This window comes from Osmerus mordax, chromosome 2, assembly GCF_038355195.1.
Source record: "Osmerus mordax isolate fOsmMor3 chromosome 2, fOsmMor3.pri, whole genome shotgun sequence".
NCBI classification, from domain to species: Eukaryota; Metazoa; Chordata; class Actinopteri; order Osmeriformes; family Osmeridae; genus Osmerus; species Osmerus mordax.
Window position 1 is genome coordinate 9,729,577 of NC_090051.1, and position 16,484 is coordinate 9,746,060.

The following is a 16,484-nucleotide window of genomic DNA, read 5'->3' on the forward strand; positions in this document are numbered from 1 at the left end:
TTGAAGAAGATTCGACAAAAATTGTAGGAGGAGATACAAAAAAACGCTTTTCCTTAACATTCAAAATGGCGGAGAATCTATATAACTGGGTATGATGTCATAGAGTGCGTTGGACTCGTCTTGGTCCAGGGAATACAACAATACCTCATTTTCGAAAATGAGACACGTGGTTCAAAAGTAAAGTGTGTAAACACACCTTCAACTTTGACCCATTGGTGGCGCTAGAGGGTTTGAAATGGAGACATGAAACTTGGTGAAATTGATGAGGGGACAGGCCCCAAAGAGTGTGCCAAATTTCACAACTTGTGACAATACAGTTCTAGGGGCTGCCATAGACTCCCATGGCAGAAGAAGATGTATAACTAGAGAGGGTACAATTTCTGGGGAAATTGTAGGGTGTGCTTGCTTGCGTCGGTTGCACAGGGGTCCGTTTTTGAATGACATTTTTACAACTGATATTTCTGTATATTTTATATAAAAATGCATTCTTGTTATTTATAAAGATTACATAGATTTAAAAGCATTTTTTTTTGCTGCTCATTTACAACTGAAAATACGAGTGAAGTGTAGAATGAAATAGATGTCTTCTCATTTCCCCTGCAAGAGGCAGCCTCATCGTTGAATCAAAACGAATACATTTTGCAGACCGGTGTAAAAATGTACCTAATCTCTATGACTTAAACATCCTTTTAAGTTTTCCCTTCTCGTGATATTTTCAGGCATTTAGCCTACTGCATTCATTCATTAATAAAGAACCCCCTTTGAAGATTATTCTACGACGTTACCGGCAGTAGAAGATGGAATCGCGATTCAAACAGTACCATCTGCTAACTGAAAATGTGCCCCCAAAAACGTAAATAAGCTTGACATTTATTTAGTGGAAAATCGCTCATTCATAAAAAGCTCACTGGTAGCGATCATTGTCAGTAACAATGCAAAATGCGATATAGCCCTGTGTGGAGAAGCTGCCCCGGTAAATTCTACTACTACAGTACAGTACTAGACTACTGCTGTGTTCGTCTTGGTAGCGATTGCGTTGGTTGAATTCGATGTAACGTTCCGTTGTACGGTTTAGGCTGAAATTAATTATTTTCATGAACAGATTGACAAAGTTTAGGCTGTGGCAATGAAGTTCAGGTTAGTAGTCAGATGCGATATAGCCCTGTGTGGAGAAGCTGCCCCGGTAAATTCTACTACTACAGTACAGTACTAGACTACAGTACTGCTGTGTTCGTCTTGGTAGCGATTGAGTTGGTTGAATTCGATTTAACGTTCCGTTGTACGGTTTAGGCTGAAATTAATTATTTTCATGAACAGATTGACAGATTGTTTGTTTAGGCAGTGACAATGAAGTTAAGGTAAGTAGTTAGATAGACTTTTGATTTAAGTAAGGGGAGTGCCGAACATGTTCTGTCGCCGTTTGACTTCCTACAGCTGTGTAGATGTTTTTGTAGTGTGTCTCGCGTAGGCTACAGCGTTGCAGTGAGCAACACTGGTTTGAAACCACAGGTAATGATAATTTCACCCACAAATCATTTACTTGTAATGTAATGTCATAATAAATCCTACAACGAAAATGTATTTGTGAGGAATGTTTATTTTAACGATTGAAAACAGATGCATCATAGACCACTGTAGTATGTGTTGACCGGGCAACAGAGGCAAATGTCATGATGCTAATACTTCAGTGAAATAGTAGACTAGGCCTTCTGTTTCCGTTTCTACTTAAACCATGCAACGGAACGTAAATACAAATACAAGCAACTCAATCGCTACCAACACGAAACTTTTGACATCGACGTTGTCTATGTAGTCCAAATATTGACGAAGACTTAGGGGTGCAAAAAGAAACAATAATAATAATAAATATATATGATAGAGAACAAAGGTTGTGCCCTTGCTGAAGGCAAAGCACACCCAATAAGAAAAGGTAGAAACACATAAGTGGCTCCACAGCTTCGCTGCTTGGCCACCAATAAGAAAAGGTAGAAACACTTAAGTGGCTCCGCAGCTTCGCGGCTTGGCCAAAAATAATAAGAAAAGGTAGAAACACTTAAGTGGCTTTGCCGCTTCGCGGCTTGGCCACCAATAAATGTCATCACCAGCTGCATCATGGCACTGCACTATGTCACCGACATCATCGTGGGCACTTTAAATATTACACACACCGACATTTAACTTGATGTTTTTTTCTGGATCTCTAGTTGTGGCCTTCATATCAGGCTATTCTTACATCAACTGAGGTTGTCTTTAGCTATTGTTGCATCACCCGAGGTTGTTGTTAGCCATTGTGATATCACCGGAGTTTGTTGTTAGCAATTGTTACATCACCTGCGGTTGTTGTTGCAGGTGAACTCTGAGTTCTACACAGGTTGGCTGGATCACTGGGGCGATCAGCACGCCCAAGTAGACACCCAGAAGGTCAGCAAAATGCTGCGGGAGATGCTGTCTATGGGCGCCAGCGTCAACATGTATGTACCCCTAACCCCCACATGTATGATCCCTTACACCTACATGCATTATCCCTAACATACCTTAACCCTGTTCATGGTTCTGCACACACACCAAAGGTGTATTGATGGAGGTGTGAAGTATTGAGAGCAGTTACATTTATATACATTTATATCACAGGTACATGTTTGCAGGAGGAACCAACTTTGGCTACTGGAATGGTATGGAACTATATGTATCATCACAAAGGGTAATTTATCACAGAATGATTCAAGTCCTCATTAGAACATGTTGGGTTGTTTTGCTCTGTCTTGAGTTGCATGGTGCAGTGTTTCTCACAGAATTAGATAATATTTGTGGTGGTAGGCAGGGGCGGAGTCAGACGTAAACATTATGGGCTTAGCCCAAACCTAGGTCCTAAAATCGGTTTGATGTGAGTATGCATAGAGACTTCAACAAGTAATACAAGCACGTGTGTGAGCAGATTGTGTGAGCGTTTGCATTATTTTGAGCGCAGAATAGTTTTGAATAGTAGTTGAGCTTTATGTAATCTAAACATTACATTGGACTCACATTGTTACATTTGCCAAATGTATTTAACTGTGAATATTATTATATTTAACTTGAATGTATCAGTTTTGGACACATTTGTCCAGTGAATTATGGTACTAAGGCCAAATCCCCCCAAACCCTAAGCCCTGAACCATCAAAGACTTACTTGACGTCGCCTACTAAGTGAATGAGTGCAAGAGGCTTCATGGGCTCAAAATGCCATACATTGGAATGGGACTGCACTTTGCTGCATTATCGGCAAAATAGTAATGTTGTTGGATCAAATCTGTTGAAAGCATATTTGGAATTTATCATAAAAGTTAACATATAAACTACACACAGTTCTGGCTATATTAACCATCTAATTTTGTGTTTAGACTTACAAGTAAACTTTTATTTCTAACTAGGTTTACATCAGGGTTGGTTACTCCTTCCATGCTTGTTTGTTCCTCTTCCTTTTATAAAGGGGGTGGGGGGGGGGGGTGCCGGGACTTTTCTCTTTAAAAAAAGGATGTATAAAGAGCTCAACATGTCTGCGAAAGAGCTCTCGGGCACTTGACAATTTGACAGTGTGACAGCCCTAAACCCTCACAGATTTAGCGAGAACGCGTCTGTGAGGGTGGACATTGGGATCGGGCTTAACCGTTCGTAAACTCCGGATTGATGCTCTTGCCGTTTTCTCTGAGGGGAAAAATCAGTTTGTCACACGCATTGATTCAGAGCGTGCGCGCAGAGGGGGATATTCACTGACGGGTCTGTTGTAGTGAGAGAGAGAATGCAAGCGGGGCAAGAAGAGGCTGAGCGAATCAATGCGCTGCGCGCAGCTCTACAATGTTTCTTTTTTTGCCATGTTTAACAGTAAAAAAATAAAATAATAATTGTGGCGGGCCGCCATAAATAAATCAATGAATGGGAAACACTGGTGGTGTGTTGTCCTGTGGCTTGGCTGGACCTGGTGTAACATGTTGTTAATCCTGTCTTTCCTGCAGGAGCTGACCATGATAACCGGTTCCGGTCAGTGGTGACCAGTTATGACTACAACGGCCCTCTGACCGAAGCTGGGGACCCCACAGAGAAGCTACTGGCCATCAGAGACGTCATCAGGAAGGTAGCACAGCTCTACCCAGAGTAAAGACAGGTCCCAAACTAGCATGGGATTAACCCAGCTCGGGGGTCGGATGGCTGAGCGGTTAGGGAGTCGGGCTATTAATCAGAAGGTTGCCGGTTCGATTCATGGCCGGGCCAAATAATGTTGTGTCCTTGGGCAAGGTACTTCACCCTACTTGCCTCGGGGGAATGTTTCTGTACTTACTGTAAGTCACTCTGGATAAGAGCGTCTGCTAAATGACTAAATGTAGCTCCCCTGTCAGACAACACACAAGTCTGGGTCCAGGGTATGAACCGTAGATTGGGTTTTATATTGATGATTCTTGCATCTCCTTTGCTGTGTACAGTTTAGAGATATCCCCGTCGGCCCCATGCCCCCAGCGTCTACAAAATTTGCCTATGGCTTTGTTACTCTGACAAAGGTAGGTTAAAAAAAACACTTCCACAGACACTGTACTGTACAGAATGCAGACAACTCAACGTAGAAATGTGACTGTGATGTGATTCATGTGGCAACCCGTGGTCACAGGTGGGCAACATCAGCAGTCTCCTTAGCATCCTGTCACCCCAGGGACCAATCAAATCACAGCACCCTTTGACCTTTGAAGAGACGAAACAGGTAAGAGAGGCTTCTGCCAGAACCTTCCGCCTTAGGAAAATGAACATCCTCAGAAAGACAACATACACTCTCTGGCCACTTTATTAGGTACACCTTGCTAGTACCGGGTTGGACCCCCTTTTGCCTTCAGAACTGCCTTAATTCTTCATGCCATACTTTCAACAAGGTGTTGGAAACATTCCTCAGAGATGTTGGTCCATATTGACATGATAGCATCACGCAGTTGCTGAAGATTTGTCGACTGCACATCCATGATGCGAATCTCCCGTTCCACCACATCCCAAAGGTGCTCTATTGGATTGAGATCTGGTGACTGTGGAGGCCATTGAAGTACAGTGTACTTATTGTCATCTTCAAGAAACCAGTTTAAGATAATTGAGCTTTGTGACATGGTGCATTATCCTGCTGGAAGTAGCAATCAGAATATGGGTACACTGTGGTCATAAAGGGATGGACATGGTCAGCAACAATACTCAGGTAGGCTGTTGCGTTTAAACGATGCTCAATTGGTACTAAGGGGCCCAAAGTGTGCCAAGAAAATATCCCCCACACCATTACACCACCAGCCTGAACCGTTGATACAAAGGCAGGATGGATCCATGCTTTCATGTTGTTTACGCCAAATTCTGACCCTACCATCTGAATGTCGTAGCTGAAATCGAGATTCATCAGACCAGGCAACGTTTTTCCAATCTTCTATTGTCCAATTTTGGTGAGCCTGTGCGAATTGTAGCCTCAGTTTCCTGTTCTTGTCTGACAGGAGTGGCACCCGGTGTGGTTTCCTGCTGCTGTAGCCCATCTGCTTCAAGGTTCGACGTGTTGTGCGTTCAGAGATGGTATTCTGCATACCTTGGTTGTAACAAGTGGTTATTTGAGTTACTGTTGCCTTTCTATCATCTCGTCTGCCCATTCTCCTCTGACATCAACAAGGCATTTTGTTCCACACAACTGCCGCTCTCTGGATATTTTCTCTTTTTCGGACCATTCTCTGTAAACCCTAGAGATGGTTGTGCAGGAAAATCCCAGTAGATCAGCAGCTTCTGAAATACTCAGACCAGCCCGTCTGGCACCACGCCACGTTCAAAGTCACTTAAATCAGAATCAGAAAGAGTTTTTAATCTCCATGAAAGTTTGCACAGACAAGGAATTTACTTGCAGGAAGGTGCATACATTCAACTTATAGGAGTAAATCTTAAATAAATAAACAAGTCTAACTATACTATACAAGGTGCAGAGTCTAATTAACTAATAATAAGGGGACAGGTATGTAAAATAAACTAAATATAAAGTATAAAATAGTTATAATGTACACTATAAATACAAAGATACAAATACAAGTAGGGTACTTAGTGCAAAAATGACATGGGTGCAAAGATGGCATGAGTCAGGTGGCTGAGTGGTTAGGGAAGCGGTCTAGTAATCATAAGGTTGCCAGTTCGATATCTAAAATCTAAAATAGGGGATCTAAATACCCTTTCTTCCCCATTCTGATGCTCAGTTTGAACTTCAGCAAGTTGTCTTGACCAGGGGCCTGTACTACGAATCAAGATTTGGCGTTAGCGAGGTAACTTCAGGTTCAACCCAGAGTTTTCTGTATCACGACGGTGGATCACTTGTTACCGGGGTAGATCGCCATGGTAACACATGCTGAACGCCTAACCTGGTCGGGAGCAGGTTAAGTTGGAGATCAGAGATCAACCGGTATAAAAGCCCCGCCCACTAACTCATTCTTGAGGATAATGGCGTCACCATTCATAGAATATCCTGTGGAGCTTGGTGCGCGGATAGTGAGAGGTGTGGAAGAAATTGGGATTTCCTGTGTGCTTACATTAATCACAAATCAATAGAACTAGTCATTGGATACTAGTTAGTACGTTTATCATGTAAGCTTGCTATTAATAACAGTATATTGTGTCTATGTGTCAGGTTAATAGATGTTCGGGGTCAGGAGAAAGTACTGGCTAAACGGTACTTGTCATGACTACAAGGAGAGCTCCAACTATGAACTCTCTAGTGTGAGAGTTGTCATGTGTTGGGAGCAGTTAAATCTTTTTCTCTGAGACTGTTGTAACGTCATTCCTGCCTGACTGTCACAATCTATGTTTACATTCTTGTGCCCTATAAAAGATGGTCCTCCGGCTTTCGGAGCGGAGAGAGACCTGGTTGAGACCTAAGCTTGGTGTTGTGTTGTCATTTATGGTCAGAAGACTGTTTTTCTCTCCCAATCTGCATATTGATAAATACGTATTAAAATCCAGAACTTAACTGAACTTAGTCACTCCGTTTATGAAGAGACGGACATAACACTTTCTTCATCAGAGGTGCGCTCAGAAGAGCCAGTATGGGGGGTGACAAGTGCCCTCGCATGCCCGAACAGCATACAATGTATACTAGCTTTGCCCACAATGTGCGTGTCGTCTCAGCCTTTTTATCCTTGGTTCCCAATGGTGGTGATGGCGGCGACTTAGTACTACGTGAGGGAACTTTGATAGCGGCGACGTAGCGGCGACGCTAGCTTTGTAAACATTGCATTTGAGCGTGTGACGTGTAGCCCGTCTGCAATCACGGACACCGCTACGCCAAGCGTCTGCAATCACGGACGCCGCCAGGCCAAGCGTCTGCAATCACGGACGCCGCTACGCCAAGCGTCTGCAATCACGGACGCCGCTGCGCTAAGCGTCTGCCATTATGTGGTAAGTTAGCTATGCTTATTGCTCTAGCATAATGAAAGTACATCTTCAGTGTGGCTGTTTCAGCTAGCTAGTGTTGGGCTGTATTGGCAGACCTGAATTAGTCATGTTTGATATGTATTAATTTCGTATTTTATGCATCACATTCTAGTAATGTTTTCAGTGTTGTAAAATGTATATTTGCTGGTTTGATAGTCTAGAGTTTTGTCGTGCAGAGGCCCAAAATGTGTTTACATATTCTCTTGTTTTGCAAAGGCATATTTGGCTTACTGCAGCCAAGTACCGGTTATGGGCCATTTGAATTTGTATGTGTCAGGCAATTGTTCTTTCATATAGCCAGCGTCGCTATTTTAGTATGCAGGATGGGTTTACAAAAGGAGAAGCTAAACCGATCACTGAGTTTGATTAGCCTCCTATACTTGCTCAGGTTAGGTGCGCTAGGTTTATTTACATTTAAAAGACCTTTGTTATTGTTTGCTCTGAAGGTAGCGTTTGTTTATGTATTGATTTAGTTACATCGTCATAATGTATTGATTATTTTACTATTTTGATAATAAACGATGTTTTTGCATTTAAAGTTACTTGTCCTTGTGCCTGCTTTCAATGTTTGGACAATAGTATTGGCTGGAGTCCTAAGTCACTATCAAGAGAGAGCCTTTTTATGTTTCCCTGACAAAGAAGAGGTGAATATGAGTTGTATGTGCTGGTTTTAAAATGTAATACCATTTAATGTATTTTAAGTTGTTTTATGTGTCCACAGGAAGATTGGTTTTCACCACCACTGTTCTACCATTTAGTCTGATTGTTAGCTGAGTTCCAGTTCAAGTCTTTTATTGTCAGATGCACAGAACAACACAAGGTCAGACTGGGCCCTGAAATTCTTAGGACAAGACAACGCAAAGCAACCTGGCATAACATATAAGTACTCTGAACATAGATTACATCTATGATAATAAAATAAAATAAAAACCCCTAAATAAACAACATAATATACAATACAGTATACTAAACATGTAATACACATATTAACCTATACTAACCGTATAAACCTATACTAACCTAAAGACAAGTCGGGTAACAATTAGTGCAATATTGCTGATAGTACAACCAGTAGATGAAAGTGACAGTGTGTAAAGTGGTTAGTGAGAAAGTGGTGAGAATGTATCAGTGTCCATTCAGAAGCCTGATGGCCCTTGGAAAGAAACTATTCTCTAGTCTACGTGTGCGAGGCCGAATGCTTCAGTATTGCCCGCCAGAAGGCAACAGGGAAAAAAGACTGAAGAATGGGTGGTAACAGTCAGCTTTCCTGAAGCATCGTGTGTGGTAGGTGTTCTGTAGGGCTGGGAGCTTCCTGCCGAGGATGAACTCAGTAAACCTGACCACACTACGTAGGACCTTGCGGTCCCTGTCTGTGCATCTCCCATACCACACTGTATTACATTTACATTTAGTCATTTAGCAGACGCTCTTATCCAGAGCGACTTACAGTGAATACAGGGACATTCCCCCGAGGCAAGTAGGGTGAAGTGCCTTGCCCAAGGACACAACGTCAGTTGGCATGACCGGGAATCGAACTGGCAACCTTCGGATTACTAGCCCGATTCCCTCACCGCTCAGCCACCTGACTCATGCAGGTTAGGATTAGGGTTAGCCCTAACCCTAACCCTGACTTATGTCTTATGAATGTACATCTATACCTCCTGGGGACCCAGACCAGATCAAGAGCCATCTAACACGGCACACAATACCCAAACCCAAATATTATAATTCATGTAATTCTTCAATATTGAATCAAACCACTATAAGCACTCCTGACTTGTTTCAGTTTGTTGTATTCAAATAATGATGCCTACACATTTAAGTAATTGTAGGCCTATAAATGCTATTTGTATGTTCTAAAAGTAACAACAAATAAATCAACAATAACAATTGTTAATAACAATAATAGTCTGATTTTAACCTTTTTATATTTACCTGAGACATCTTTAACCTCTTCCTCAGCCTGTCTGTACTCCCCACTTGCTTCAAGAGGACCACCGTCGTCCCTGTGCCCAAAAACACCTAGGTCACCTGCATGAACGACTATCACCCGATATCACTGACCTCTGTCATCGTGAAGTGCTTCGAGCGGCTAGTCAAAACATTAATTTGCTCATCCCTGTTTCCCACCCTGGACCCTATGCAGTTTGTATACCGGTCCAACAGGTCTACAGACGATGCCATCACCCTGACTATGCACACCGCTCTCTCCCACCTGGACAAAGGAATACGTATGTGAGGATGCTGTTCATTGACTACAGCTCAGCATTCAATACCATCATCCCCTCCAGACTCGTCTCCAACCTTGTGGACCTGGGACTAAGCACCTCCCTTTGCAAGTGGATCTTCAACTTCCTGACGGGGAGGCCAGAGGTGGTGATAATCAATGACCGCACCTCATCCACACTGATCACCAACACAGGCACCCTCCAGGGCTGTGTGCTCAGCTCTCTCCTGCTCCCCTTGCAACGCACAGTTCCAACCTCCTCGTTAAGTTTGCTGACGACACAACCATTGTGGGCCTCATCTCTGACAGTGATGAGTCAGCCTACAGAGAGGAGGTTGATACCCTGACATGTTAGGGTTAGGGACATCACTGACCCTCTACCCCATCACTGACCCTCTACTCCATCACTGACCCTCTACTGGACCCCCTGCAGTTTGCCTACAGAGCCAACAGGTCTGTGGACGATGCAGTTAACATGGCCCTCCACTTCACCCTACAGCACCTGGACTCCCCAGCATCCTATGCCAGGATCCTGTTTGTGGACTTCAGCTCTGCCTTCAACACCATCATCCCCGCCCTGCTTCAGGACAAGCTCTCCCAGCTGAACGTGCCTGATTCCACCTGCAGGTGGATCACAGACTTCCTGTCTGACAGGAAGCAGTGCGTTAAGCTGGGAACACAAGTCTCTGACTCCCGGTCCATCAGCACCGGATCACCTCAGGGCTGCGTCCTTTCTCCTCTGCTCTTCTCCCTGTACACCAACAGTTGCACCTCCAGTCATCCGTCCGTCAAACTCCTGAAGTTTGCGGACGACACCACCCTTATTGGGCTCATCTCTGGTGGAGACGAGTCTGATTATAGGTGGGAAGCGGCCAACCTGGTGACCTGGTGCAGCCAGAACAACTTAGAGCTCAATGCTCTTAAGACAGTGGAGATGGTTGTGGACTTCAGGAGGAACACAGCCCCACTCACCCCCATCACCCTGTGTGACTCCCCAGTCAACACTGTGGAGTCCTTCCGCTTCCTGGGCACTATCCTCTCCCAGGACCTCAAGTGGGAACTGAACATCAGCTCCCTCATCAAGAAAGCACAACAGAGGATGTACTTCCTTCGGCAGCTGAAGAAGTTCAACCTGCCAAAGACAATGATGGTGCACTTCTACTCAGCCATCATTGAGTCCATCCTCACCTCCTCCATCACCGTCTGGTACGCTGCTGCCACTGCCAAGGACAAGAGCAGACTGCAGCGTATCATCCGTACTGCTGAGAAGGTGATTGGCTGCAATCTGCCTACCCTCTAGGACCTGCACACCTCGAGGACCCTGAGGCGAGCGAGGAAGATTGTGGCCGACTCCTCCCACCCTGGACACTCCCTGTTTCAGTCACTCCCCTCCGGCAGAAGGCTGCGGTCTATCAGGACCAATACCTCACGCCACAAAAACAGTTTCTTCCCTTCCGCTGTTGGCCTCTTCAACAAGGCCAAGGGACCACACTGACTCAAATGACTTATTGCTTAAAACACTCTTTTGCACTGCACCACAACATGGTATCTTGTACATTTGTATTTTTTGTAATATTTGTATTTTTGTATTTTTATATTGTAATTTACGGCAACTTATATTTATCCCACTTAGTACTGCTAGTTTATGTACCCTTAGTATAGTTAGTCCACATATTTAAATTTTAGGTATATGTTTATTGTATGCACCTTCCTGCCAAAGCAAATTCCTTGTCTGTGCAAACTTTCATGGCGAATAAATCCCTTTCTGATTCCCCCCCTTTCTGATTATGGTGCCAGGACAATAACCTCTCAATGTCAGCAAGACTAAGGAGATTATTGTGGACTATAGGAGGCGGCAGGAGGAGGAGCATGCTGCTTCAGGTCAGCTGCAAGCAGGTCAGCGGCTTCAGGTTCCTCGGGGTGAACATCAGCAATGATCTCACCTGGTCTGCTCACACGGTAGTTAAAGCTGCCCGGAAACACCTGTTCTTACTGAGGAGACTGAAGAAGTTTGGCATGGACTCAGTCATCCTCACTAACTTTTACAGATGCAGAATAGAGAGCATACTGACTGGTTGCATCACAGTGTGGTATGAGAGCTGCACAGACAGGGACCACAAGGCCCTACATGGTGTGGTCAGGTCTGCTGAGTTAATCATCGGCAAGAAGCTCCCAGCCCTACAGGACACCTACCACACATGATGCCTCAGGAAAGCTTGCAGGATTCTATAAGACTGTTACCACCACTCATCCTTCAGTCTTTTTACCCCATTGCCTTCTGGCTGGCAATACTGAAGCATTCGGTCTCGCACACGTAGACTGGAGAATAGTTTCTTTCCAAGGGCCATCAGGCTTCTGAATGGACACTGATACATTCTCACCACTTTCTCACTAGCCACTTTACACACTGTCACTTTCAGCTACTGGTTGTATTATCAGCAATATTGCACTAATTGTTACCTCACTTGTCTTTAGGTTAGTATAGTTTTAAACGGTTAGTATAGGTTATTATGTGTATTACAGGTTTAGTATACTGTATTGTATATTATTTTGTATATTTAGGGTTAGGGTTAGTTTTTTTTCTTATCATAGATGTAATCTATGTTCAGAGTACTTATATGTTATGCCAGGTTGCTTTGCGTTGTCTCGTCCTAAGAATTTCAGGGCCCAGTCTAACCTTGTGTTGTTCTGTGCATCTGACAATAAAAGACTTGAACTGGAACTCAGCTAACAATCAGACTAAATGGTTGAACAGTGGTGGTGAAAACCAATCTTCCTGTGGACACATAAAACAACTTAAAATACATTAAATGGTTTTACATTTTAAAACCAGCACATACAACTCATATTCACCTCTTCTTTGTCAGGGACACATAAAAAGGCTCTCTCTTGATAGTGACTTAGGACTCCAGCCAATACTATTGTCCAAACATTGAAAGCAGGCACAAGGACAAGTAACTTTAAATGCAAAAACATTGTTTATTATCAAAATAGTAAAATAATCAATACATTATGACGATGTAACTAAATCAATACATAAACAAACGCTACCTTCAGAGCAAACAATAACAAAGGTATTTTAAATGCAAATAAACCTAGCGCACCTAACCTGAGCAAGTATAGGAGGCTAATCAAACTCAGTGATCGGTTTAGCTTCTCCTTTTGTAAACCCAGTGCTTGAAGTGGAGAAAAAAAGGTGCCGGTACTCTCTTGCATTGGCAAATCATTATGAAATTTGAGATTTCTACAGTGAAAAACAAAACTTGGAGATATTGCTGGTACAACAACAATGTATTGTTAGCCTATTTATTAACAACATAAATGCATAGCCTCGGGAACATATTTTATCAGGGGGGTGGCTTAATGTTGCAGGGCGACAGGGACGGACTGGGAGTAAAAATAGGCCCTGGACTTTTATCCAGACCAGCCCACCAGAACCGGCCCCCGTATACGCCACCACAGCTGCCTGCTAATGCATGCATCTGTGTTTGATGTGATGCTAGTTCGGGAGTTCGATACTTAATGCGAGCGCGCGTGGCGCGAGAGCCAACTTTTTTGGCCTTTATTTGAGCGCAAAATAGTTTTTTGATATTGCGTATGACTATTAGTTTCCCTGTTACCTCTGTGTGACACAGTGGGATGACAGTGGGTGGTGGCAGCAACACCACCGTATTTCCTGTCACTGCAGAGAACAGTAATACATTTCACTCCTACAATATTCATAAATAATTGTTGAATGAACATGGTCACATAGATTACTTGAAACATACATATGCCTGGGTTTCCGAGCTGCTGCCACCAGGGTCTGAAGAAATGCCCCCTCCACTCCTTCCATCATGGAAGGAGTGGAGGCCCTGGCGACCCTGATAGCTGGAGAGGGCCAGCTCCTCAGCAGGAGCTAGGCCGGATTAATCATTAGGGCAACTGGGCACTTGCCCAGGGGCACATGACATCTAAGGGGCCCTGGACAATGTAAACTAAAATGTTATATCACGTTATGAACGCAGTCCTAACTTTCCTTAATGTGAGTACTTTATTGCAACTCGTTCGATCAAAATATTATGTTAAATCACGTCAAAAACAATGTTTGTGTAGTCTAGTAGCCAGTGCCGCCGCTCCCATAACGCGCACTACGCGCTGTGCGTATGGCACCAACTCCTGAGGGGGCACCAAAAATTAGCCAACTGAAAAATCATCATAGTTATAATACTTATAATGCCGATATTATTTTAGTATAGAAATATTAGGCACATATATTACAAAACAGGCAGAACAAGAGATATAGCCTATTTAAATGCTAAAAAAAGTTACGATGGTGCCCCCCCCCCCACAAAAAAAAAATACACACTCAGCTTCCCAAGCTCGCTGTGGGTGCCCTTCCGTATCTCAGTGGCCTGACGAAGTTTGACAGTAGGCTAGGTCAACTTTTCTAAAATGGGCTTAAAAAGATAACAGGAGTCAGGGGAAGAAAAAAAGAAAGAAAGAGACTGCGAGATGGTGCCCGTGCATCACTTTCAGGTAATCCCATGTTTAATCATTGTTAAATATGGGAAATGTGCTGCTAATGGTTAGCCTATGCATACACCTCAAACTAGCTGACGTTATTGCTAATGTTAGCACACTCAAATATGTTTTAACTTAGGTGCAAGCTAAATTGAAATTACTTTAAATTCTATGATGCTTTTATATTCGATTTATCAAATAGTTTTTAAATTAGTAATAAATGTGGAGAGCTCCTTGGCTAAACCAGGCTAAGAAACGCAAGGTACGTGGGGCTGAAAAATTAAGAGACAAAAAGACATCACCTTCTCTAGACAAGACTTTACCAATTGAAAAACGGCTTGTAAAATGTTTATTTTACATAAAGATCAAAAAACTATCTTGCGCTCAAATAAAGGCCCCAGAAATTCTTTTAAAATGTAAGAAATCCGTAACTAGCATCACAGGCCTTGAGCCTTGTTGCCCAGGGCACAGAAAATTGTTAATCCGGCCCTGAGCAGGAGTGAAGTCCTGTGGAGGAGGGGCCCCCCAGTTTTCTTTGCCTAATTTTTCTTCCTTTTGGCTGCAAGCAATTTCATTGTTCTAGGCCCTTTGTAGCTATACCAATATCCTACAAAAGGGACTGACTCAGGCAATTCAGCCTTGTAGGCCTACTTGTTGGCCTTAAAATATGTGCAAGTATTGCCTACTTCTACTTACCGTTTTTAATTATGTTTTTATATTTATTTTTTATTTGCGATCGTTTGACACTGCCAGGGTTGCAACTAAAACAATACAGAAACAAAAGTTTAACATTATGGAATGCACACGTGTAATTATGGTCACATCTTGTGCCTGGGGCAGTGATATCAATAAGTCATGTAGTTTACGCATTTACAGCGTCTGCTATTTTCTGCCAGCTTGGCAGCAGCGACTTTGTTGACGTTTGCCTGTATTATATGTCTGTATTCCTGAAATGTTTGTATTACAATATTTCACTCAGGAGGAGTAGACAAAGTTTGTAACAATATTGTCCGCTCCTCCTCCGTGAAATATGCGGCTCTTGTTTTGTCCATGTTTGCGATTGGACATATGGTGCAAACACCGCCCCTTTATGTGAACGCGCACGTCTCTAGATTGGAAACATCTGGGTTGAGTTAGAGAGTTGATAACCGCCGTTGTGATACCGCTTATCGTGATTGCGATTGTTAGGCTTCGTGTAGCCGGGTAATTGAAAGTAATCCAGAGCATGTTGATCTTTATTCGTAGTACAGGCCCCGGGTCTACATGCCTAAATGCATTGAGTTGCTGCCATGTGATTGGCTGATTAGCTATTTGTGTTAATAAGCAATTGAACAGGCGTACCTAATAAAGTGGTGAGTGTATATATGCCTGCATATGGTAGGCCACTTGAGACACACAAAAACAATGAGTAAGCATATATTTGCAGACTCCACAGAGTTGCAGGTGGAGTCTGGAAGGGATGACATCCTGGCCCAGGGTTCCATTCTAAACTCATTCCATGCCTCCACTGTGTTTCAGTACTATGGCTACATGCTGTACCGGACCAAGCTGCCTCGGGATCTCCCAGAGAGCACACCTCTCATCTCTCCCCTGAACGGAGTGCATGACCGGGCCTATGTGTCCGTCGCTGGGGTGGGTGCACAGCAGTCGCCTTCAGGGCTTTGTTGCCTCTCCCAACACTGACACAGGGCTAGGAGCTAAACATTGACCACTGGTCAAACAAGCCAGTGGTTTATTGTCGCTGATTGTGGCTTACTATCCAATATTTTCAATATATTTACTGTATACCTATTCGTAATGGCTTTAACTGCTAAATCAGTATAGTATTATTTAATTTACATTATTATGTAAGAGGGGCCATCATGCCATCACTGTAAATACAAATTTGTTCTTAATGATCTTGCCTGGGTAAAGATTAAATAAAAAATAAAATAAAAGATGTTTGAAAGATGGGATATCTCTGTACGTCCTTGGATGTGTGCGCAGGTGTTCCAGGGCCTGCTGGAGAGAGACACCACTCTGGTGATGAATGTGACGGGCCGTGAGAGGGACACCATGGACGTCCTGGTGGAGAACATGGGCAGGGTCAACTTCGGCAGCAAGATCAATGACTTCAAGGTCAGGTGCTGGGTCCAGCTCAGAAGGATCAGCAGCTCAGTCCAGCTAATCATAATGCTAGTCACAGTATACAGGTTTTTTGTGTGTGCAGGTATTAGATAACTAGTTTTACAAGAAAACGAACAATGGTTCTCTTCCCCCTGGAGCCAGGCCCGGGGGTGGGGCTCGATGGCGAGCG

The 16,484-nt window shown here is 43.5% G+C and overlaps 1 protein-coding gene across 2 annotated transcripts in view; it reads left to right on the forward strand.

Annotated features, from left to right (window-relative positions):
• The window catches only part of glb1l (galactosidase, beta 1-like), a 45,726-nt gene that overhangs the window by 21,323 nt on the left and 7,919 nt on the right, over window positions 1–16,484 (forward strand). The window contains exons 8-14 of one of the 2 annotated variants that reach the window (XM_067251338.1): window positions 2,350–2,471; window positions 2,632–2,672; window positions 3,993–4,111; window positions 4,458–4,532; window positions 4,640–4,729; window positions 15,707–15,820; window positions 16,175–16,306. In XM_067251338.1, the coding sequence (XP_067107439.1) occupies window positions 2,350–2,471; window positions 2,632–2,672; window positions 3,993–4,111; window positions 4,458–4,532; window positions 4,640–4,729; window positions 15,707–15,820; window positions 16,175–16,306 (693 nt within the window). The remainder of the gene's footprint in view (window positions 1–2,349; window positions 2,472–2,631; window positions 2,673–3,992; window positions 4,112–4,457; window positions 4,533–4,639; window positions 4,730–15,706; window positions 15,821–16,174; window positions 16,307–16,484) is intronic. The other variant, XM_067251347.1, reaches the window with a different exon arrangement.